A 21,527-nucleotide genomic window follows, 5' to 3' on the forward strand; every position below is an offset into this window, starting at 1 on the left:
GGAAACATTATGTCCTTTACATGGCTGTAATGTAAAGGGAACAGATTTATTAGGAAAGTAGAGAAAAGGAAAGAGATAAAGAAAGGTTGCTCAGCAGTGGCATTTGGAAGAGTTGTGTTAATTCCGCTTTTGTTTGGAATGTTGTTTTTTGCTTTCACATTTTGTCTTCATGCCTTCCTAAAGAGAAGACTAAGTTTTTAGAGGCCTTTTAAGAGGAAATGTCATTTAATGAACCACTTCAGTTAAGTAAGAGTGGATGCCGAGTGATGTAGGCTAATGAGACAATTTAGGTGAAGGGATTATGTGGAAAATCTCAAGCAGTTAAAACAGAATACCAACTAGGTAGGGAGAGGAGGGGAAAGTTACTTCTTGGAGTGATCAAATAGGAGACGAGCAGAATATATCTAGAGCAAAAAAATGCTGTAAGATGTTTCCCAAGCTGATGAATGCTTCCAAGAACTTATTTCCAGAACACTGGCTAGAAGGAAACCAATTTTAACCGCTGCATTACAAAGATGCTGTCTTCTTAAGAGCTGTAGAGCAACAAGGGCTTTCTACTGGGCTTTACAACAAAGGGCCAAAGATCTCTTTGCTGGGCAGCACCTTGGTTTACATAGAATTTCGTGGTACACTTTCTGGACGGAATGAATGTTCAGCAAGAAGGACAAGTGCGATACTGTAGACCAGAAATATCTATAGTTTGACTAGGGGAGGAGATTTGTCTTTTTTAAAAAATAAGCACTGGTATTTTCAATTTTGAATGAATTTTGTTGTTCTTCTGAGAGTTGTAAACCTCAAGGAGCTGTAAATCGTAAGAAAGAACAGCCCTTCTAACCACAGTTAATTGCTCTGTGAATATCCCCCACATATTTTTCCTCAGTCTTTCTTTCTTACCATAAGTTTTTTAAAAGACCTTCAGTAATATAGTAAATTTTGACTCTCCACACATTGCAACCACCACTGCAAGGAGAGGTGTAAAGTAATGGAGAAATGGCAACGTTATTTTCTGTACTTCCCTTGAAATGTCTATTGTTTCTTTTTCGGGTAGCTCATTGGGATTTTTCTTTAATGAAAGGCCCTGAATCTCTGAATTTCTATTCAGAGAGAGGCCTGCATTTTTTCAGCAGATAGAATGTAATTGGAAACAATTGACATATTTTGCAGGACTTTTCAAATTTTTAAAGTTCTCAAGAACGGTTCCAGCACGCCAGTTACACTTATTTCCCCAGCGTTCGACTTTTTACAGCTTTCCAGCATCAGGAACAGGCTCAGGCCACTATTGAATTGGGTTTGCCATCTTCAAATAGTGCAAGCACAATCGGCGTTTAGTAAAATAAACATGGCCCCATTATTTCTTAATGCCTTGCTTAACAACTTTAAGATTAGACCGCGTCTCCCATACTCCCAGTAGGCAGCACTTAAGCAGTGAGTAATATTTCTGTCTGCCATAGTCAAGTAATCCCAAATGTAAGTAATTTACAGGGTGGCATTAGGGACTGTTACAAGAGACATATTGTAATATGTCACTGAAAATCAGCCTGCCTCTGCACGTTTGATCAACAGCCAGATGGAGGCTTTTATCACATTTACTTAATCTGAAATATACATAGTAATTACAGTGGACCTCTGATTTTTTCAGTCCTCGTTGCTGTCTCAAGAGAAGGTAGGAAATGAATCTGTCAGTTACAAACTGGTGTGGATGTGACCCCCTTGGTAGAAGCCGGATGTACTGCTGCTAGTGGTGTTGACAGTAGAGATCGTGAGTGCTGCTGGAAATGAATGCATGCTGCCGAGTTAAAAAAAAATAGGCCCATAAACCAAAAACTGTGTAGCTTTATTTTTTTATGAATACAAAAAGCCTTTAGGAAAGCAAAGATCAACCGTATTCTTAGCAAATCCATTACCAATCAATGGCATTAAGAGCAAACAGTCTCTTACTAATAGCTGGATGGTATTTAACTTTAAGGCATCTGAAAACAACAAAGCCTTAATGTTCCCAGAGGAGAATTTGGTTAAGATATTGAATTCCATCAAGCATGTCGTTATTAAATGGGGAAAATATTGTTGTTTCCATTAGTACAGAGTTGGCATAAAGAATGGATAGCATTCAATTAAACCACGGGCAAATTGAAGGTAGTTTTATTGCTTGGACAGAAACTTCACTAATGGATATTGCCATTGTCCGACAGAATTTACATAAGATTTTATGCCCTAATTAAAGCAGCTATAAAAGATACCTCACATATTAACAGGGGTTCTCACCTTCCTATCAATAATTTACTCTTCTTTTCTGTTACTCTGTGCATTACAACAGACTGTCTCTGCTAATGTCTCTCACATCTCTGTTTCTGAGATGAGCTGGGTCAGTCAACGGCCTCTTTTGGATCAGTTACCCTAACCGCAAGTATGCCTGGCTAATCTTCTAGAGATATATCAACAGATAAAATATGTTATTAACTGCCAAAGAGGAAATTCTGTTACAATTACTCATACTGAGTAGTCCCAGGACATATTAAATTGCTATTCAGCATGAATAAGGTGTCAGATTCTGGCTGTAAGTGGTTGGTTTACTGGGGTGTTTTGATGTCATTATAGGCTTATAATTATTCTAATCTGATTTGGTAAGAAAAAATTAGTATGACAAGCATAAAGAATTCATTTGAACAATAGGTTTTCTTCCACCACAGAGTAAGTTTTAATTAGAGCTGCTCTTCAGTTAAATTAAAGCTGCCCTTCTTGCTTTTAAAACTCTGATGAACATATTCAGTACAATGTACCTTGTGCAACTGTGAATCGGTTTGTGCCTTTTTTATACAACTGTACATGTTCTTGCCTAACTTTGTGGCTCTGTTTTGCTGGTGAGAAAGTCTTCTCCTCCCCAGCTTCTGACATCGGGAACAGCTTTGTCTCTATCTCTACACTTCACCGAACTTCTCCATTTGTTTCATACCATTTCTCAGATAAAAGCATGTCTTTCTTGCACTGCCTACTTGAGGTAGTATTTATTATTTGAGCTCTGCAGTGGTACTGATTAGCTCTGATGATCAATTTGTGAGGGTGTTTGTATAACAGATAGTGTAAAAACAAAGCATCAAAAAAGTCACAGTGGAAACACGTATGCTACTTTCTAGTAGGCTTAGGCTATTGGGACTTCCTTAAGCTTAGCAGAAAAACTTGTTTAAATGCTTTGAGCAATTATTCTTTTGGCAATCTCACCATAGTTCATGATGTGTAGTTGTGGGGTAATGTGTTACTTCCTCATGGTATGTGAAAGATAAGATTGCCAGAGACCATCTCAGTGCCTGGCCCCAACCCCTGCCATGGCAGGCGGTGGTAGATGCCTACACTCAGAAAACTTTGCGGAGCACGTGCTCCACACTCCCGTCCCACACATTCATGTTCATATTCTCTCGAGCAAATCTAAGTCTGTAGGAAGTGACCAAAAGCCACAACAACTATGAAGTACTACAAGGAAGGGAGTAGAAGAGTACATTGGCATCTCCAGTCTCTGTGTTAATTAGAGAATGATTTATTATTTGTATAGATAATTAACTTCTGATGACAGGAAAAGGAGTTGTGCACGTGTGCGCCACACATGCACCCCTACTCCAGCTGGTGCCTGTCCTCTTTTTGATGAAGAAAACCAAGAAGAGCAGGGATCCTCCTATATTTATTGAAGGAAAGTCATCAGAGGAAAGATGACACTTATGAAATGTGTTTTTTCTCACAAAGTAGGAAGTCAGGCATCTTGGCATCTTGGTTTTCTAGGTAGGGTTGGGTTCTTCCTTTTTTTTTTTTTTTTTTTTTTTTTTTTTTTAGTTAATAGGTTGGAGTTTTCAAACTTCAGTCCGCTTTTTTTTGTTGTTTGTTTCCTACAATGAAGGCACTGAGCATTCTGGAACTTCACAAGAAGACAAAAAATTAAAATGCTGGACGCTGAGTTAAGTCATCACCTGGCTGTTGCAGCAGCCCACAGTTGACTCATTGAGGGAGAGAAACTTAACATGGAAATTCTAGTCATCTGTGCCAGTTCTCTCTTTCCCTACAGCCTCCTGTTTCAGTAGCCAGAAGTTATAGCTGGACAAGCTGCAAGTAATCCTTCAAACCCTGAATTGACTTAATTATCCTCTACAGGAAATAGGGTGAAGGCAAAAATTTGCAGATTTAAGTTCTTTTTTCCTAAGACAAAGTCTGAAGCAATTAATGAGTCTATTGATGGACAAAAAATATAATGTTGTCAATAAGAGAAGTCTTTTATGTGCTCTAATTAGAGGAACTGTTCCCTTCAGGAAAGTGGAGCTTTTAAAGCAACGTTAAGGAAAAAAAGAGAAAGAAAATAAAAAAAACTTTTAAAAAAACTACATCAATGACACAAGGCACCAAATCTTGAACAAGGCTCTAAGGACCCTGAAAAATATTGTTAAACTTTTTGTCTTAATGTTGTAGGTACACAGCTCTCTTATTAGCATTGCAAAAAATACATTTACAAAATAAATAGGTATGGGCAGTGTTTTTATTTACCTTTGACAAGGACCACCTACTTACAAATATACATCAGAAGACATTTGGCTTTTTCTCTCCACTGAAAGAAGTCTTAGATACACGAGAACAACATGGGCTCCTCAAAAAGACCTGTAGTTTCGGCTGCTGAAACATTAGTGTGGGACTTTTATCCTTCTGGGATGTGGGCTCTTCTTAATAGGAATGTATGTATAATTCAGTACTGTGAAAAAAATCACTTAGAGGCAAAATGTGCCAAACGTGCTACTGCAGTAACACTGGAAGAAAAGGCTATCAATTCCTTTGAAGGTTTACAAGTAAACTTTTTTTCTGCCTGTCTTCTGTATGGTTGATGATGTTCTACTATTAAAATAGTGGTTTATATATGCTGTATATTAGTACACTGTTTTGTTCTTCTTTGCTTCAGGCATGGAAGGAAAAAAGAAGCTTGTCACATATTTTAAGTTCAGACTTGGTTAATAACAAAACACATTTTCAATGAATTTCACAACCAGCCCCTTTGGGCAGCTACTCTTTGCAATTTAAATGAAGGTGCAGAAACTTTCTTTTCCCCCTTAACAATACTTTCACAAGTTTCACGTACATGTATTTCAGTGGTTAGCGGTATATTACAAAATGAGATTAAAGGTACCTGTTTCAGCACTCCAGGCCAAGCAAGGGAAATTGAACTCTGGGGTGCCCAAATTAAGATGCTAAAATGGATAAATTCAACTTACCAGCATTTATCACAGACGGCACTGCTGCCGCTTTTCCTAAAGCAAACACCTTGTCAGCTATCACTCCCATCCTGCCACCTGTCCATATTGTGAGTAAATTCCTATCTTAGTCTTTTTTCCTACTGATGTTAGACAAATGATTGAGTTTTGGGGAGTTTTTAAATATTTTTTTTTCCCAAAGCTTACTTTTGTGGGACAGTTAAAAATTATATGGACTCTATTGTTCAATCTGGCAAATTACGTTAGCCGAAATATATATTAAAATACAAGTTTTTCCATAAGCTGCAGAAAGAAATCTTCTCTAGTTTCCAATGAGATTGTGGCTCCTGGTTGACTGCCTTTTTAACTGAATTATACAAATACTGCAGTGTGAGCTGACCTGTTACGAGACAAGAATGAAGAGAAGCAGGAAGAGTGGGTATGGGGGGAACAGGAAAAAGGTGAGGTGGGAAGGGCTGAGGTGTTATAAATGCCACTTAACCACATGGAAAGCTTCAAACAGGATCTGTGCCGTATTGGACACCAAAGTACTCGCAATGGAGAGAAACTGCTAATGAAAAAATTGATTCTTGGGCCCAGATTTTGAAGCTTTTGTCTCTGTTAGGGTTTTTCTAAAGGCGTCCTTCCTGTAGGTTCTCTGATATCTAATAAGGTCTGAGCTCCTGCAGCAACCTGTCCTCTCAGGTTAGTTATAGGAAAACAATCTTGAGATCTTTACTGTCTCTTAAAACTCTGTATAATGGATCCATGGTTCTTAACTAATTTGGGCAGAGTGAAAGCGCATTATTACACAAGCTCTCTCTCCTTAGGACATTAAGAGCTGCAATGCTGAGAAATTTCAATGGGTAATATTTCTAATTTAACTTACATTCACTAGTGGACTTCACAAAACCCAAAACTACTTGCTTCCCGTAGTTTTTGCAGTTTGCTCTCCTCTGGCTAAGGCATTTAAAATTAGTGCAGATTTAGCTGTCTGATGATCTGTGGTTCCTTGATAGATTTTCCCCGGAAGCGTTCACTGGCTCCCACCACTCATTTTCACCCTGCCCTCATCTGCAATAATTCAACAGCCCTTCAAATATGACAGAGCAATTTATTTAATTTTTGTGCTTTTTGAGTTTCCCAGCCCTAAGATGCACACTGCTGTACTGATCTAATTTTGAGCCAGGCCCTTTAAACAATTGTTTTTGCAAAAGTATGAAGGATTGGCAAGTTGTACTGGGGGTGGTTAGAAGTCCCTGAGTATGGGGGAAGAAGCAGGAGTCACTTGAAGAGATTTTTCTGCCGCGAAAATTGTGGCAGAAATTGTGCCCCAGGATCCCTTGCTGGAGCAGTTCTGCTTTGCCTCAGGAATTGATTATTCATGAAATCAGTAAAAGTGACTGTAGGCTCATGCTTTCAGTACTTGTCTGAGAAATGGGACATCCCTGTTCTTTTCCCAGCCTTAAGGAACAGTAATTTATGAATAATACATCTGCTTAATATGTCTTCATTTTGTGAACGCTATTTAAGCTCCACAGCAAATTAGGACCTTTATTTCCAATTTTTCTTTTAGTAGAAATGATCAAAACAAGTTGTTATTTTGAACGCCTCAAATGCAGCTACATCTCATGCTCAGAGTGATTTTTTTTTAAAACTTCAGCACCTGAGACAAAAATACACATTAATAAAATTCTGCAATAAAGGGGGCTATTTGAGCATATATTCCCCAAAAGATGCCATTTCAGCATTCACAAATGTGCTTGTTCTCCCTTTGCTGAGGAAAGGGTTATCTGACCCTTTCCTGCAGCCTGCTCAGTCAAGTCAACTATGCATAAATAAGAAGGAAACTTATGCAGGAAGAAAATGAAATTAGGTGAATAATTAACATATACTTTATGCAAATGCATGAAAAACTATTCCAAAATTTCTCTGCTTAACTAATGTTGGAATTCATATAAAAATATTCTACACTGAAACTTTGTCAGCAGGTCATGAAAAGCACTTATCTACTTATTTAATAGGTCTAAGATTTATCTGCTGGGTTTCATTTCTTAATGATTGATACTTGTTTTTTTCTCCTAGTCATTTTAAATGTGTTATCTCTGTAGGTTTGTGAATAAACAGTAACAGGCAAATCCGTAAATTGAAAATGGGTGCAACTATACAGCATCAGCAATCAGTATTTTGAAGAGGCTTCCTAAATTTAGGACAAAAACAAACAAAAGAGAATTATGAGCTTTCATGTCATAATCTTGCTATATGATTTCCTTAGTCTCATCAAAGGATAAAATAAACAGAAAAAGACCTGATCTTTGAAGAATATCTAGTCTGATTACAAAATTTTAATTTCACAGTTTCGGGCCATGAGTAATGTAGCTGCCTGTGCTCATGCAGTAAAAAACAGTCCATATTTAAAACAGGAACAGACTAATCTAATTTTTTTATTTTTTTTTTTTTTTTATGGAAGAGTTGGATTATAAGTATTTGTTGCACAATTGCATACTTAAGATTTCATTTGCTGATGTTATGTGTGTGGCAGTATAGGATTTACCTGGTAAAGCCCATGAAGCTTATAATGGGAATCTAAAAATAATCTGAAGACTCTTCAGTTTTTGGAAAGCAAACTGTGGAGTGGTGAGCACCCAAATACACACTTAGCACTTTCAGGAACTTCAGTGGGAGCTGCTAATACAAATGCGCCGAACACTTGGATAATGATACATGTTCACTGAATAAATACCTAAAACGCAAAATGGCATAGTTTCCAAACCCTTTTATTTCTATCTTTCAGATACTGTTCAGGCACATTTTGACATAGTAATTATTTATAAGATGATGGATAGCCCCAGATCTATAATTCACTCATGGGGTTTGGGTCATTTCATGAAAGGCAAAAGTACAGTGCATTACTCTGTATGCATAATGTAGACCATATTTATATTTAATGCTAACATTATTTTTCTATGAGGAGAATATTTCTATGAGGTGCACTTCCCGTTCAGAATATTATTTATGTTGTACAGATTTTCATTTTGAGATGAAAGAATGCTTGTTTCCTAAGAAAATGTTGGCTACTTTTGAGGATCTTTCTTTATTTCCTGCCTTTCCACCTCTTCCTTCCTCTCCTTCCTTCCCTTTTTTCTTTTTAACAGATAAAATGTTCAGTGGTAATATAATGGCAATAGGTCATGTACGATTTTTTTCATGGACAAACTTGTCTAGCAATACTTATCAGTATAATCTGGCTTTGATACCAAGGTTAAGAGATTATAGAAGAAATGCAATACTAACTTTGCATTCCAGTGAATACCTAAATTAATTTTAAAGTTAAAAATTTCAACATATAGTAGCAGTAGAATCTTATTAATCCACACCAATAGGTGGGAAACATATTTATGCTGGCTTCAGGTCACTACATGTTGTCACATCAGGTATGTCAGAGGAGGAGTGAGTAGCTACATACAGGAAATCACCTGAGGATAAAACACAAGAGGCATATTCATCTCAGTTCATTGTGAGGATTTTTATCTATAATCTTTATTAAAGCTCACAGAGGAGATACCTTGTAAATCTGGGTATTGAGCTAAGGCTGTACACTGCAATCAGCTTTTCAAAAATTGCCTCTAGATAAAGTGCTGTGCTAACCCTTCTCTGGCTTATATTCTGCACCAGGAAGTATATTATCCCTTAAAATATCTCCTTTCGTTCTTTAGTTTTACTGCTAGTATAGTAGCAGGAGTTAGCTTTTAGTGGGAAAAATATGTTCATGCTGCTCCTGGCCCAGTGTTGGGGAAGAGCATCTCCTGCAGGTCACACGCAGCACTTGGGGACATTGGCTGCTCCTTAGCGCCCAAATGGGTGCTGCCTTTTTGCTGCAGGAAGGAGGTTTATGGCAGCGTTGCTACTGGCACCACAGAAGGAGGAATTTTCTAGATGGCTCAAGCAGGCTGACACTCCTGCAGCAAGCTGTCAGCTTCCATTTTCTCAAGTGAGCAGTCACCTCCTCCTTACTCCCCTCGGAAAAGAGAACCTCTGCAAGGCCTGGGAAAGGATGGCTGCGCACTTCGAGCTCTTGCTTTGGGGAGGCAAGACTTCAGCCGTCTTGCTTTTCCCTGTGAGGCTGCTGGCACACAGAACTCAGGGTCATTTTTAATCACCAAAATAGGCCCAAAGTCACCTTGGACTGATTCTACGTACTCAGCATAGTGCTGCTGACAGTAGCACCACGCCAGGAGGCTGATGGAGATGGAAGAGGGGGCAGGCACAGCTGACTTTATGAGGTGTTTCTAGCTTTTTTGAGGCCAATATCTACTATTTGCCATCATGTCCACAGAAGTGCTGTGGCCAGCTTCCCCAGAGTCCTCTTAGCCTCCAGAAGAGAAAGATGTGGGAGCTCAGAAAGCCAGGAGTAAGTGACAAAGCCATGCCTGATGGGTTCAGTGACTGTTAAGAGCAGAACTGTATCCGTAACAGTGGCCATAACGCTCTGGGCTCCAGCAAACCTGAAAGTGTAGTTTCAGTATGCTGGAGAGTTTGCAAAAGGAGGGGAAAACATAATTCTTTTATTTCATCTATGTAACGTTATGCTTATGTACACTTGTGTGTATGCATCTTACTGTGATCCGGGTGAGCAGAATGTAATAATGGTATCATGGAATCACACCTCCTCGGCATTATCAGAGGCCCTTCTATCATCTTTACAGACTTGCCCTCTTTTCTGTGTAAATATTTTTTCTTGCCTTTCCCTTTTGCAAAGCAAAGAAGTTGTTTGCAAACTATTGGTAGAATATAAACAGCTTCTAGAAGGGAAATGCCCTTGAAGCAGTGAGAGTAGACTGATTGCAACATACAGTACATGCTAATAACATCTTCGGAGAATTACTATTACTTTGTAGCAGAGGCATTTTCATTAAAATAGAAATCTTACCATGATCCTTAGATTGAATTTTTACCTTCTTTTGCATATTTCAGGTGAGTCAACAGTCACAGGTTGCTGGTTTATTGTTCAAAAGCTCCAGAGGATTACTCACCCCTAAGTAGTGCCATTTCCCATGATTGCCTCTTTGCAACTTTTGTGAAGCACCAGGCAACAGAGCAGGCAAATGACCAGCACAGAAAGCTTGAATCTGGCAGCATTCCTAACACTCTGCACAGAGTTAGTAAAATGAACCTGCTTTTACATTGTTCTATCTATTACAGCTTGCTCACATTGGGCGTTAATTGAGTATTCACAGTAAATTCGCAAACTGACGCTTGAGACTGAATGATGATCTTTCAGGTTGCCTGATACCTTTATCTGACCAAATTCATGCAGACTCAGCCATGTGCAGAGGAACTTGGCACGGCTGCACTTTATCTGCCTTTTTATTTCTGGTGCAATAGGATGGGAATGAGAGGAAGAGAATATATAAGGGATCCCCACTGAGAATCAGTTCTATAAATTATGTATTATGCAGACACTATTCTGCTGATGCTATCTGATCCCCAATCCTCAGTTCCTTGTTTTTCCTTCTATAAATAGCTACGGCCAGGTTTTCAGTTGTAAAATGGCGAGGACAAAATCAGAAACCTTTCCCATTTAATAACCCCTACCAAAGAAGAATAAGGTAATATTTTTCATAACTGTGATGTCCTCAGGGCTTTAACAATCTGGGAATACAAGCAGCACTATGTTGTTGATAAGATATTGGTAGTAAAAGTGGGAATAACCATGCTGAATATTAAAGAGGGAAATGCCCTATTTTCAGGATGATCGGTGTAAAGCTTGGTATTGTTATTTTTCCTGTCAGTTTTTGTCTCTGTAGGACCACTTTTGTTTTTTCTTCTCCCTTTAGATCCAAATGCTTTGGCTGGACAGACCGGACCTGACCACGCTCTTATAGGAGGAATAGTGGCTGTAGTTGTCTTTGTAACGCTATGTTCTATAATTCTCCTTGGTCGATATCTGGCAAGACATAAAGGTAAGACAGATTTCATGGAAGTTCAGTCACTTCTGGAAGCAAGGCATGGTTTCACCTGGGAGTGCTGTTCCCTTTCACCTTCCCCCCATCTTCTAAATGATTTGGATAAGAAAGCTCACTTCATAGTCCAGTCGTGAGTGAAGTCCCTGAATTTTACCCAGTTTTCCAGTGGACTGGCTAAGACAAAGGACATCTAGTTACATGCCCAAGGTCATATCGTAAGTCAGTGATTCAGAGAGACAGAGAGACAAGATTGCCTTTTGGTTTTAGCCCTTAGCTCTAGACACTTGATTACATGATCTCATAGTTTTCACTAGTATATCAACTCAGCAGAATATATGTACATTTGGTGAACAAGATTTTTCATTTTAATAAAGTGTGCTAATTCTTTATGTATTTGCAAGATAATATTAGAAGCCAGTGGTGAGTTTTCAGATCAGTGACTCTTTTACCAATCATCCCACTGGAATAAGGGTTTAATTCGTGGGCCAAGCTTTGCTTTATTCAGAGATGTCACCCTGAAATTCTACTCCCTTCATTTTCAGTCTCCCCCGCCATTAGAGATGACAGGGATGGAGTGATGCTGACTTCTGACTAAGCTTCTCTGTGATCCGATTTTGACCTAGTTAATTCCAAAATAATTTCTTGAGATTTAACCTCTGAATGTCCTGTAGACCAGTTGTTAAAACTTGGTTGATTCCCTACCCCCACCAAACAAAAAAAAAAAAGAGAGGATTAGTGTTGATATTAATTCATTAAATCTTGTTTTAGATTAGATAGGATAATCAGATGGCTAGCACACATAAGCTGATAAAAACATCTTTTTAATTTGATTGGATTGTGCAGGGGAAAACCAAGATTTTTTTAATGAGCCAGTGAAAGTATGTCTCTTTTGTTTTACTGTCCTGAATGAACACATATACATCTTATGCCAACATAAATAATGCTTTTGACAAAGGGAAAGTTGACTATTGTACACAACGCTTTTTATTCCTATCCTGAGCATAAAAATATGTGATAGTAAAATGTGGGTAGCTTCAGTTAATAAAACTGCCTCAATTTTATAATTCTTGGAAATGACTGTGATACAATTCTGTAAAATTAAAGTATTGATACAATAGTGAAAAAATAGAAAATACAGAAAAAATAGAAATACAGACATAATCAGTGGCCATTTTTTAAAAAAATATGCATTTATGAAAGTGTAAGTCTTCAAAATTGGTTTGTTTTTTATGGGTAGTTGTTCCATGAAATAACCAAGATTTTATCTCTTATTCTGTAATTGCAAAATCTATTTCATATTACTCAAGTTAGATAAGATGCATCTTTATTAAAAGATTGCCTGGATATACTTGAATTTGTGTAAGTGCATTGTCAGTATTAATACTGTAGGTATTTCTTAGACAAATTAGAAAGTTCAGCATACCTCTATGATGTGTACTCAAATTGTGAAAATATTTGTCTATTCATGAAGCAATTGGAGCATTGTTAGAAGCATACTTCCTATAATGCAGCGCAAAGCTAAAAAAGCCCTAATCTTTTTTTTTTTCTTTTCTGTTGTATTGATTCCTATAGGAACATATTTAACAAATGAAGCAAAAGGAGCTGAAGATGCACCTGATGCCGACACAGCCATTATCAATGCAGAAGGCAGCCAAGTCAATGCAGAGGAGAAAAAAGAGTATTTCATTTAGATGCAGAGCTAGAATCTTGGAGTTTTGCTTATCAGGCTGACTGCTGGAGAAAACTGGCTATCATTTCTCAGCATTCATTTCTGCCATCTTCTGCTATCTTTATTAACTCTCATACCTGCTATAAGTAGCCAGTTTATGCCAACAATCAGCTGTTGACATCGTCATTCTATAATTACAGTATCGTGCGTAAAGCAGGACATTTCTTATTGCCTAAAATTCATATCCACTGCTCTCTTAACATACAGTGCTTGAATATACAGCCTTAACAATGTTAATCATCATCTTAATCCAAGTTTTCTACATTTTTAAATGTTATGCAGCTTTCTTCTTTTTTGGTTTTCTTTTATCATGTCCCTACTAGTATGTCATAGAACAATATTCGTAACAAATACTGTTAGGTAAGGACCTAATTTACTTACATAAAATGTTGAGTCTAAGATTAGAGGTTTACAAAGAATGTTTTATACATGTCTATCTATAATTCAAAAAGCAACTTGTTTTTGAAACATATGCCCTAGGAAACACAAACTGAAATCCTTTTAGTATAGTTTCTTGTATGCTTGGATTTGGTGGAAAAAAACCTATCCGTCCACTGAATTTTTTGTTTTGTTTTGCTTTGTTATGCTTTAAATGGTACCTTGACAACAGTGCCATGTTTCAGTGGTAAAAACATGCTGAATAGCTATACAGATTCTGCAAAGTTAGGTAATAGTGCTTCATTCGAAACAAATTTGTCCTGCCCTTTTACTGCTTTTTGGGATCACAAAGATTAGAGATCTTTCTGAGTAATTTCTGTTTTTATAATTTATTTGCTTCACATGAACTCACCTGCCTACTCAAATTTGAAGTGTTCATGGGGCACAACTGCAAGGCATTTTAGTATCTGTATATAGTGCATATAATAAATTCAATTAAACATTATTTGATACATATTTAACTTTTTTGGCAGTAGCTAAGTCAGTCACAAGTAAGCATTTTCTAATGTCCATTATATCCCTTTAGATATGACTCAAATCAATATTCTGAGTAGATAACATGTATTAGTATTTTTTTGTCTGTATGTCCTAGCACTGTTCAGCAGCATACTTTTCTAGTTCTCGTTAATTTTTTCTTTGTTATACAATGGAAGCACAATGTTATATGGAAAGGTAGTTTTAAGCTAACAACCAGTGCACAGCCTCAGGTTTTAAATTACAACCACATTTGATTACTATCCTTAAAAAATATTATTGAGTTGCTAAAATTCTCAATTTTTAATTTGGCAGTTCCAGAGCTGCTTCTCTATGTTGGTTTGCCAAAAAAAAAGAAAAAAGGAAAAAAAAAAAAAGAAAAAAATAGAAGTGTTAAAACAAAAGATATATGTTTTGTGTATACAGTAAATGGACTAATTCTTTATATTAAATTCCTGTCTATGCATTTTGTGAGGTACAAACTTATGTCACCGTGAATGATAGAGAATTCCTGCCATGCTTTTAGCTCCACAGTGAAAGTCTCTGTTTGGATTATTTCTGAAATTTTTTGTGTAATTGACAGCTGAAAAATCACATGCTCTTAAGTAAGACAACAAAACACTGTAAGCCCATCGGCTTATTTCCTCTTCCAATGAAGTAAAAAGGTTGCCAGAACAGCTCTTGGAAATGATTCTACACTGGAGAACGCAAGTTAGTCTAGCCGGAGCTTGTCTTGCTCCTAAGTTTTGCACCTTTGACAAAAGAGTGTTTCTCTCCGGTTGCTGTACTTGTGAAGCCTAAAAGCATGATGGTCTGCTGTAAAGGACTTTCTCCTGGGATTTTATTTTTGTGTGGGGAAGGGAGAGTTTGGAATACGACATCATGTAGTATGGTAAAATGGAAGATAAAGGTGCTGTGTCAGATTATTTATCAGAAGAGTATAAACCTTTTAAGGACAATATTAGAGTATTTTAATTGTTTTTGTTGAAACATTTATCTTGTTGATTTCTAAGAAAAAAGGGTGACGTCAATCAAAGCAGCACTTTTTTTCAAAATATACAGACATAAATAATATGATGTGGTTGAGTGTTAACATAATAAATCATATACAGTATGACATTTTAAAGAAATAAGTCTGCATTGATGTGATTGCATGCTTGTTTTTACAGTTCACTCCATACCCATCTGTGGAAAAATGCAATAATATGTTAATATAATATGGTAGTTTGAGAGAACCAGGTAGGTGCTACTAGACACATTGAAAACTAGTATAGGTTTACAAGATATTCATGTCTTTCAAAACATACACACAAAAAAGGCTGGCAAAGGAAGTCATTCAGTTTAATACCAAAAATATGGGTTCTTGTCACAACAGTAAGTTACATTAGTTACAGTACGGCATCACATACGACGAGGCTTTATTTCAGGACCTGGGGCCCAGTTCAACTAAGCATTTAAGCACATGCCCAGCTTCGGGCGTGGGAGAAGTTCCACTGGACTGTAAGGCACTATTCACATGCTTAAAAATAAGTGCTTCCCTGGACGAGGGCCTTGTACGTTCAAGTGGAATTCCCCACCAAGCATGGCGTTTACGCCTTCTTTCATTCTTCCTAACTCCAGCTTGCTCAAATAGTAGGATTGTTACTTGAACCATTGCCCAACCAAGGTCAGGTAGGACCTTCAAAAGCAGGATTGCTCTTGGGGTAACCATTTCAAACCATTTTCTCCAGCGGCACTGAAACAGCATTAAAACTTTGCAAAAAGAGATAAAAGTTGTTCCGTTAAAACAGGTGATTTCATTGGTTTTCAATTAAAACTTCTCGCACGTGCTCATTTTTAACACCGTTGATCTTCCATTGTCTTGCACCTGGTGATGTCCCTTGCATCTGTGCAAAGCAGGTGTGACAAAACCCCCCACCAAGCATTCTACCTGGATAGCGCTTTGCAGGCCTGTCTGGTCTTCACGGGTTTAAATCGCTACACTAGGTGTACGGAGGCATCCCTCTTTTTTGTAAGCAGAACCATGGCTCGCGGCTAGTGACATTCAGCCGGCTAAAAGCCGGTCGTCCGTTCCCTTTGTCCAAGATCCCATTCTGAAATACCGCTTTGGTTATGGTGTGAGGTGTCCAGCGAACGTGTAAAACGGAGGCTCTGAACGGGAGCTGCCCTCGCTAAAACGCGCGTGGCATCCTCTCCCGCACGCACTTGCAGAGTAGTTTTCTCGAGACCAGGTAGCTGGTTTCTGCCAGTGTACTGTTTACAGTGACAGTTGCTGATTATTTTTAAACTTCTTGATGTTGATTTTTCTTTTTTTAATGCTTCAAGAACATTCTCATGATTTGAACAAGAAAGCGGTGCATCGGAAGACATGGGGTGCATCCTCCCACTCTTTTAGTGTCATCTGACAAACCAGGAAACAGTTTAAGGAACCTGATGTTTAACTTGAGGCTCAGAATTTAAGCTAGAACACTTTGAAAAGTTCCCACGTTTCTTAAGGATGGTTCGTCTTGCACTGAGACTCCCTCTGTAAAGGAATACATGAAGAAAACCAACTTTTCTAAATAAGACATGAAAGTTAACATCTTGTGTATTTTCATTACAGTATAATATATATATATATAACTATTTCAATGAAACGAAAGGACAGAATCATCTGTAATTATGTAATTCATGATTGTAACAGCACTGAAGTTACCATGTACGCACATGTACAGTAGCTATTTCAACAGTTACAGTGTAGTTACATGTAATTCCCTGTAACATAGCAGTTATAGTGTAATTTAGTGCCACTTATTGTAAAGTGTTACCAAAAGGAAAATGGAGTTCTTACCTTTACAATTCCGTTCAAATTAAAGGTAAGTTTATTAAATTAGCACCGTAAATCTGATAATTGCATTTCCTAATTACGGAGGTGATTTAAAACTTCATGTTCACACTGCAGCTTTCCCCACCGCTTATCCAGACTCCTCCAAGTGTCTAATCTCTACACTCCTAGGAACTGGTAATCTGTGATGAACAGACCAAAAATCCAGCTACTTCAACTTTAATTGAATAAGCTGCCTAATAGAGAAAAACAACGCGTAATGCTTTTTATTAAGTGGCACAAAGTACACACTAAAAACTATGCAAAAATATAGGTAAATACAGTGTACTTACATGTAAGTATCTTGTACTTGCTGTGTATGGATATTGGAAAACCGTGTAATTATAATATGCATTTTGATTATTTCAAGCAGGGGGACGGATGGCCCCTAACAGTCACAAGGGAAAACTGGAAGGTACATACACAAGCAGTGGATATCCTAATGCAATATGTGTAATTCCTCTACTTGCAATGAAAACTGATTTATAGAACTGCTTATACCACTCCTCATTCTCACTAGCTTTGCTTTCCGTTTCTTTGAGGCCCATTAAATATCACTGAAACACCTTTAGGCAAAGTAGGACACCAACTCCACCAATGGCTCTGCTGCCAGCGCTCTCTATGTCTGGCAACACTGTTCTGTAATCTATTTCTGGCTCAACAGCACAAGTTTCCTCTTTTTTTCTGTCCTCAAGGGAGCCTAGTATGTTAAGATGCTGAAATATGCTGCCATATGCCCTGGTATTTTTAGCATGAACAACAGAGAAAGCGAGCGAGCGAGCGAGCTGCATTCTTCTGACCCCTATATTGCTGAGTCACCTCACCTGGAATTTCCATTACTTGCTCAGTAACGCCAGGTAATCTTAAATTGTAAGTACAAAATGCTTCCATCAAAGTACAGAGGATGCCTTTAATGATACAGCTAACGTTTTGAAAACGTGAAGTTTTGTATTACTGATCTTTTTACTTCTTGCCGCTTTTCCATCATACCCTTCGAGAAGGAATGCACCAAAAGACAGATAACATAGAATAGCAAAAGAAGGAAATAATATTGTAAAGCCTTCTTGTGGTTGCCATTGCTATAACCCTCCTTTGTGTCCGCATAACGGGCAAATACATGTATTTAGCAACTGCCGTTAGCGTCATTCCACACTACTATTCCTAGAAAATGACATCTACCTCTCAGTCTAAATACTAGCTATGAGATATTTGTATGCATTTTAGAATACTACTGAATTTTTGGTGTAGTCTTGAAATAAGATCACTGTATTATTATTTTTTTTCTGTTAAAAAGAGAAAAAAAATAGCCTGGGTTCATAATTTTTGCCCTGTTCTTTACTAATTTTGGGATAGTTAGAGCTTTTGACAGGGCATAAGGACACAGCCTCAGCTGGTATAAATCAGCTTCACTCTGTCGCCTTAAATGTGGGCCAATTTACACTGGCTGGGGATTCATCCTGAACAGCTTAAAAATAAACTGCTGTAACACATCAGTATTTAGTCAGCACTAGGTAATGATGTGCAGTCCAACTGCAACACGGTTCTTTCCAGTAAGGCATGCAGGTTTGAAGAGAAACCTTTAAAAGCACACGCAAGCTTGTGAATTAAATATGCAATACCAATACCGCTCAGATATTCTGACATGTCTCTTGCTTATTTAAACATGATATTGCCAGGGCATGTTTACATTAAAAACACTCAATGCATGGGGGACAGGGAAGGACTACTGCAAACAATAGAAGAAAATTAAATGGATAGAGCAGCCTTTGATGTCAACAGAGCAGAGTAGATACTCTTACCAAAAGGGTGGGACTTCCTACATGGTTTTTCAGAGCGGGCCTCGTACCTCTGAAGCAACTGGGAGTTGTCTTCTTGGCATTACTGGAAGCTAGCGCGGTTCCTTCTTGCTATCAACGAATCTAACCCAGCACTCTGCACTTGTTTTAACTCAGGAGGAAATAAGGGTACAAACATGGTTTAACAGCACACTTCTGTATCACTCCACGTTCTCGGGATGCTCCAAGCTTTGTGCGCTTCCAGCAGCCCTTAAGGGAATTCTTCCAGCATCTAGGAATCATCTTGTTGCCAAGCCACGTACATTTTCTTCAGCGGCGTTTAACGTACTCGCAACCAGACAGAAGACGGTGTAGAGCCAGTATGATGACTCTACGGTACTAGGGGCTTCCAGAGCCTCAAAGTAGATGTCAAAAAGAAATCCTTCATGGCTTCTGTGTTTACTATAGATCTGCCCTCCATGTTCTGTGTCTTAAGTCATTTATTGTCTGCTGGGCTAAAAGCAGCAGTCCAATTGGAAAGGAGGTAGGGAAAAAAGTCTCTCCTCTGAAAGGAGCAGTCTGTGCTACTATTAAGGAAAAGCTCAAGGATTTTTATTTCTTCTTCCCTTTTTTTTTTTTTTTTTTTTTTTAAGATTCCAGGTGCAAAGCCAAGCCTGTTGGAGTCAGCACTTTAGCACTTTCCCTGTGTTCGGGGTCAAGCCAGCAGTGTTTCGCGTGTGAGCTCTGATCTCACGTTTCAGCACAAACTACAGACAGCCTTACCCTGCCCTTACGCATAGTGCTGGAAATCACTGAGGCTATTTTCTCCTAAACGTACTCATTCTCTTATTCTACAATCAAATCATTGAAAGGTTTTCATAATGGGTTCAAAAGGAGGGGTTTTAAAGTAATAACTTGTAAAGAAAATAATAATGATGATGATCAACTGTTTGCGTTGATTATGAAGAGGAGGAAAATCTTTAATTGCTGGACTGAATTCTTTATCACTTCCTCTTTTTCTCCTTTCTATGCATATTGATTAATGTTAGTAAATATGCAGTTGCACATGTTGTCCTTTTTCAGTGAAAGCTTATCCCCCTGTGTAGCTTCCATAGAAATATGCAAATATGACCTACAATCCTCTGCTTCTGCCTAAAGAGTGAGCCAAGAGAGTGAACTCATGGATTAGGGGATTCATATATGTCCTGCTTCCATAAAAGTTGGGTACAATATGCCTATTGATTTCAGAAGAACAAGGCTCAAGTCCGTAATGCACATGTTTTGAGTTGCTATTTAGCTCTTTTCCAGCGGAATTATAAAGCATTCCTTGTGCATCCTTTACTTTTAGCCTAGATGTTTTATAACTACAAAAAACCTTCAGTTCAGCAGGAAGTTTCCTAGAATAAATAGTATGGCCTAATTTGTGAAAGGACTATAACGACTTCATCTGTTCATAGCCAGCGTAAGTGCACTCTCCTAGGAACTCCAGCGTACCCTGCTCTTACCCTGGCAGTTGAGGGCCTTGGGACGGATATGTTTGACTGGTTCAGAAATACAACCACGAACCTGTAAACAAATTCCATGGGAATTAAACATATTGCACCGATGATGAGACACATTGACTTCATTTAATTTCCTCATTAATAACTTTAAACAAGACAAAATGCATATTGTAATGTTAGGTACATGACACTTGCATGTTGCTATGCCTATATACTTACAAAGTATTCAATGTGTACTTAGTGGCGCTTAAAAAATGTCATGTACAATTCTTCTAAACATTCTTACAGGGTTCCCATTTGCACTTCATCTTTCAGAAAAGTCTTGTCAGAAAAATGTCTGATGAATATTATTGAAAAAAATAAAATTTCAATTTTAGTTATCTGTTGGACATTTCTGAATTGTCTATTCATTTAATACATTTCCTGGTGCTTGCCACGTTGGCAGTGGAGTTGATTTAGACCAGTGGCTGTACACACAGACTGTTCACTGGGCAGATTCTGCTGTTTCTCGTAGAATTGTTACAATCACATACTTCTCTAAATATTAATTCTGATATTTTAAACAGTTATCCCAGAAAATAATCTGTGAGACACTGGTATTTTACACATGATCACAAATTGTATTATTTTATTTGATGTCTGTATACTATTTACTGTGTATTGCTTTATAGTTTCTTCTGACTGACAAAGTAACAACTTTTGGAAGCTGTCCTCACTGTGGGAGAAATTCATCCTTATGAAGAGGTCAAGTGCTGAAAATGCATTTAAGCCTGCGGGACTTAACTGGTGGCTTAGCCCTCTTGAAGGAGCTCGAGAACTCATGCAAGGTTTTCTATGCCACTTACCATGCTTGAGTTGATGTTACAAAGGGCAAGAAGGCCACTGGTCTCAAAGGGAAAGAGTCAAAAGTCACAGGGAAGAGGAAATTCTGAGAGGGTCCGTGTTTATGAAAAAGAAACAAGTCCCAGATGCAGAGAGAGACACTAACGGAGTTTGGTACCTCTGTGCGGAGGATATCCCAGCGCTCTTGAGCATCTCTGATGACAAGAGTTTTCCTAAACTGACTAAACTAAGCTGACCTAAAGTAAGCAGGCAATCGGTAAATGTAGAGCCCTGTTGCATTCAGCAGATTTATTCTTGTCTTTATCACTTCTTGTCACTAAACCAAAATATGTCCCCTTAAGCAATTTTTGATGTGCAATAACATACTTTTTAAATACCGCAATGATGCAGAATTCCACGTGATCCTCAAAGTCACATGCCCGTGATTTAGGACAAAACTTGCTGGAAATCTACAGTGTACCCAAGGAAAATGACACAGTCCGGCAAATGACACAGCCCACCACTGGATTTGTAGTTTTCTGCATTCAGGCTGTAATTCTTTCAGTCCTGTCCTGTTTTCTTTCAACAGGCAAAGGTAACCGCACTTTGCTCTGTTCCTTGCCCTGGCGGAGGTCGATTCTTACAGTGATCACCCTGACCTGGTATGTCCCTCAAGCGATTCTCTTTGAAAAAAAGAGCCCTAAATCTATAAATGCTGGTAAGGGGCCTCTTTCATCAAGAG

General features: G+C 38.1%; 1 protein-coding gene across 4 annotated transcripts in view; it reads left to right on the plus strand.

Moving 5' to 3' along the window:
* CADM2 (cell adhesion molecule 2) overlaps positions 1–20,324 on the plus strand; it is a 673,883-nt gene extending 653,559 nt beyond the window's left edge. For all 4 annotated transcript variants that reach the window (XM_063347822.1, XM_063347840.1, XM_063347831.1 and 1 more), the window contains 2 exons: positions 11,054–11,179; positions 12,755–20,324. In XM_063347822.1, the coding sequence (XP_063203892.1) occupies positions 11,054–11,179; positions 12,755–12,873 (245 nt within the window). In that variant the 3' untranslated portion in view covers positions 12,874–20,324. The remainder of the gene's footprint in view (positions 1–11,053; positions 11,180–12,754) is intronic.
* Positions 20,325–21,527: the final 1,203 nt, after the last annotated feature.

Source organism: Chroicocephalus ridibundus, chromosome 1, assembly GCF_963924245.1.
Source record: "Chroicocephalus ridibundus chromosome 1, bChrRid1.1, whole genome shotgun sequence".
NCBI lineage: Eukaryota > Metazoa > Chordata > Aves > Charadriiformes > Laridae > Chroicocephalus > Chroicocephalus ridibundus.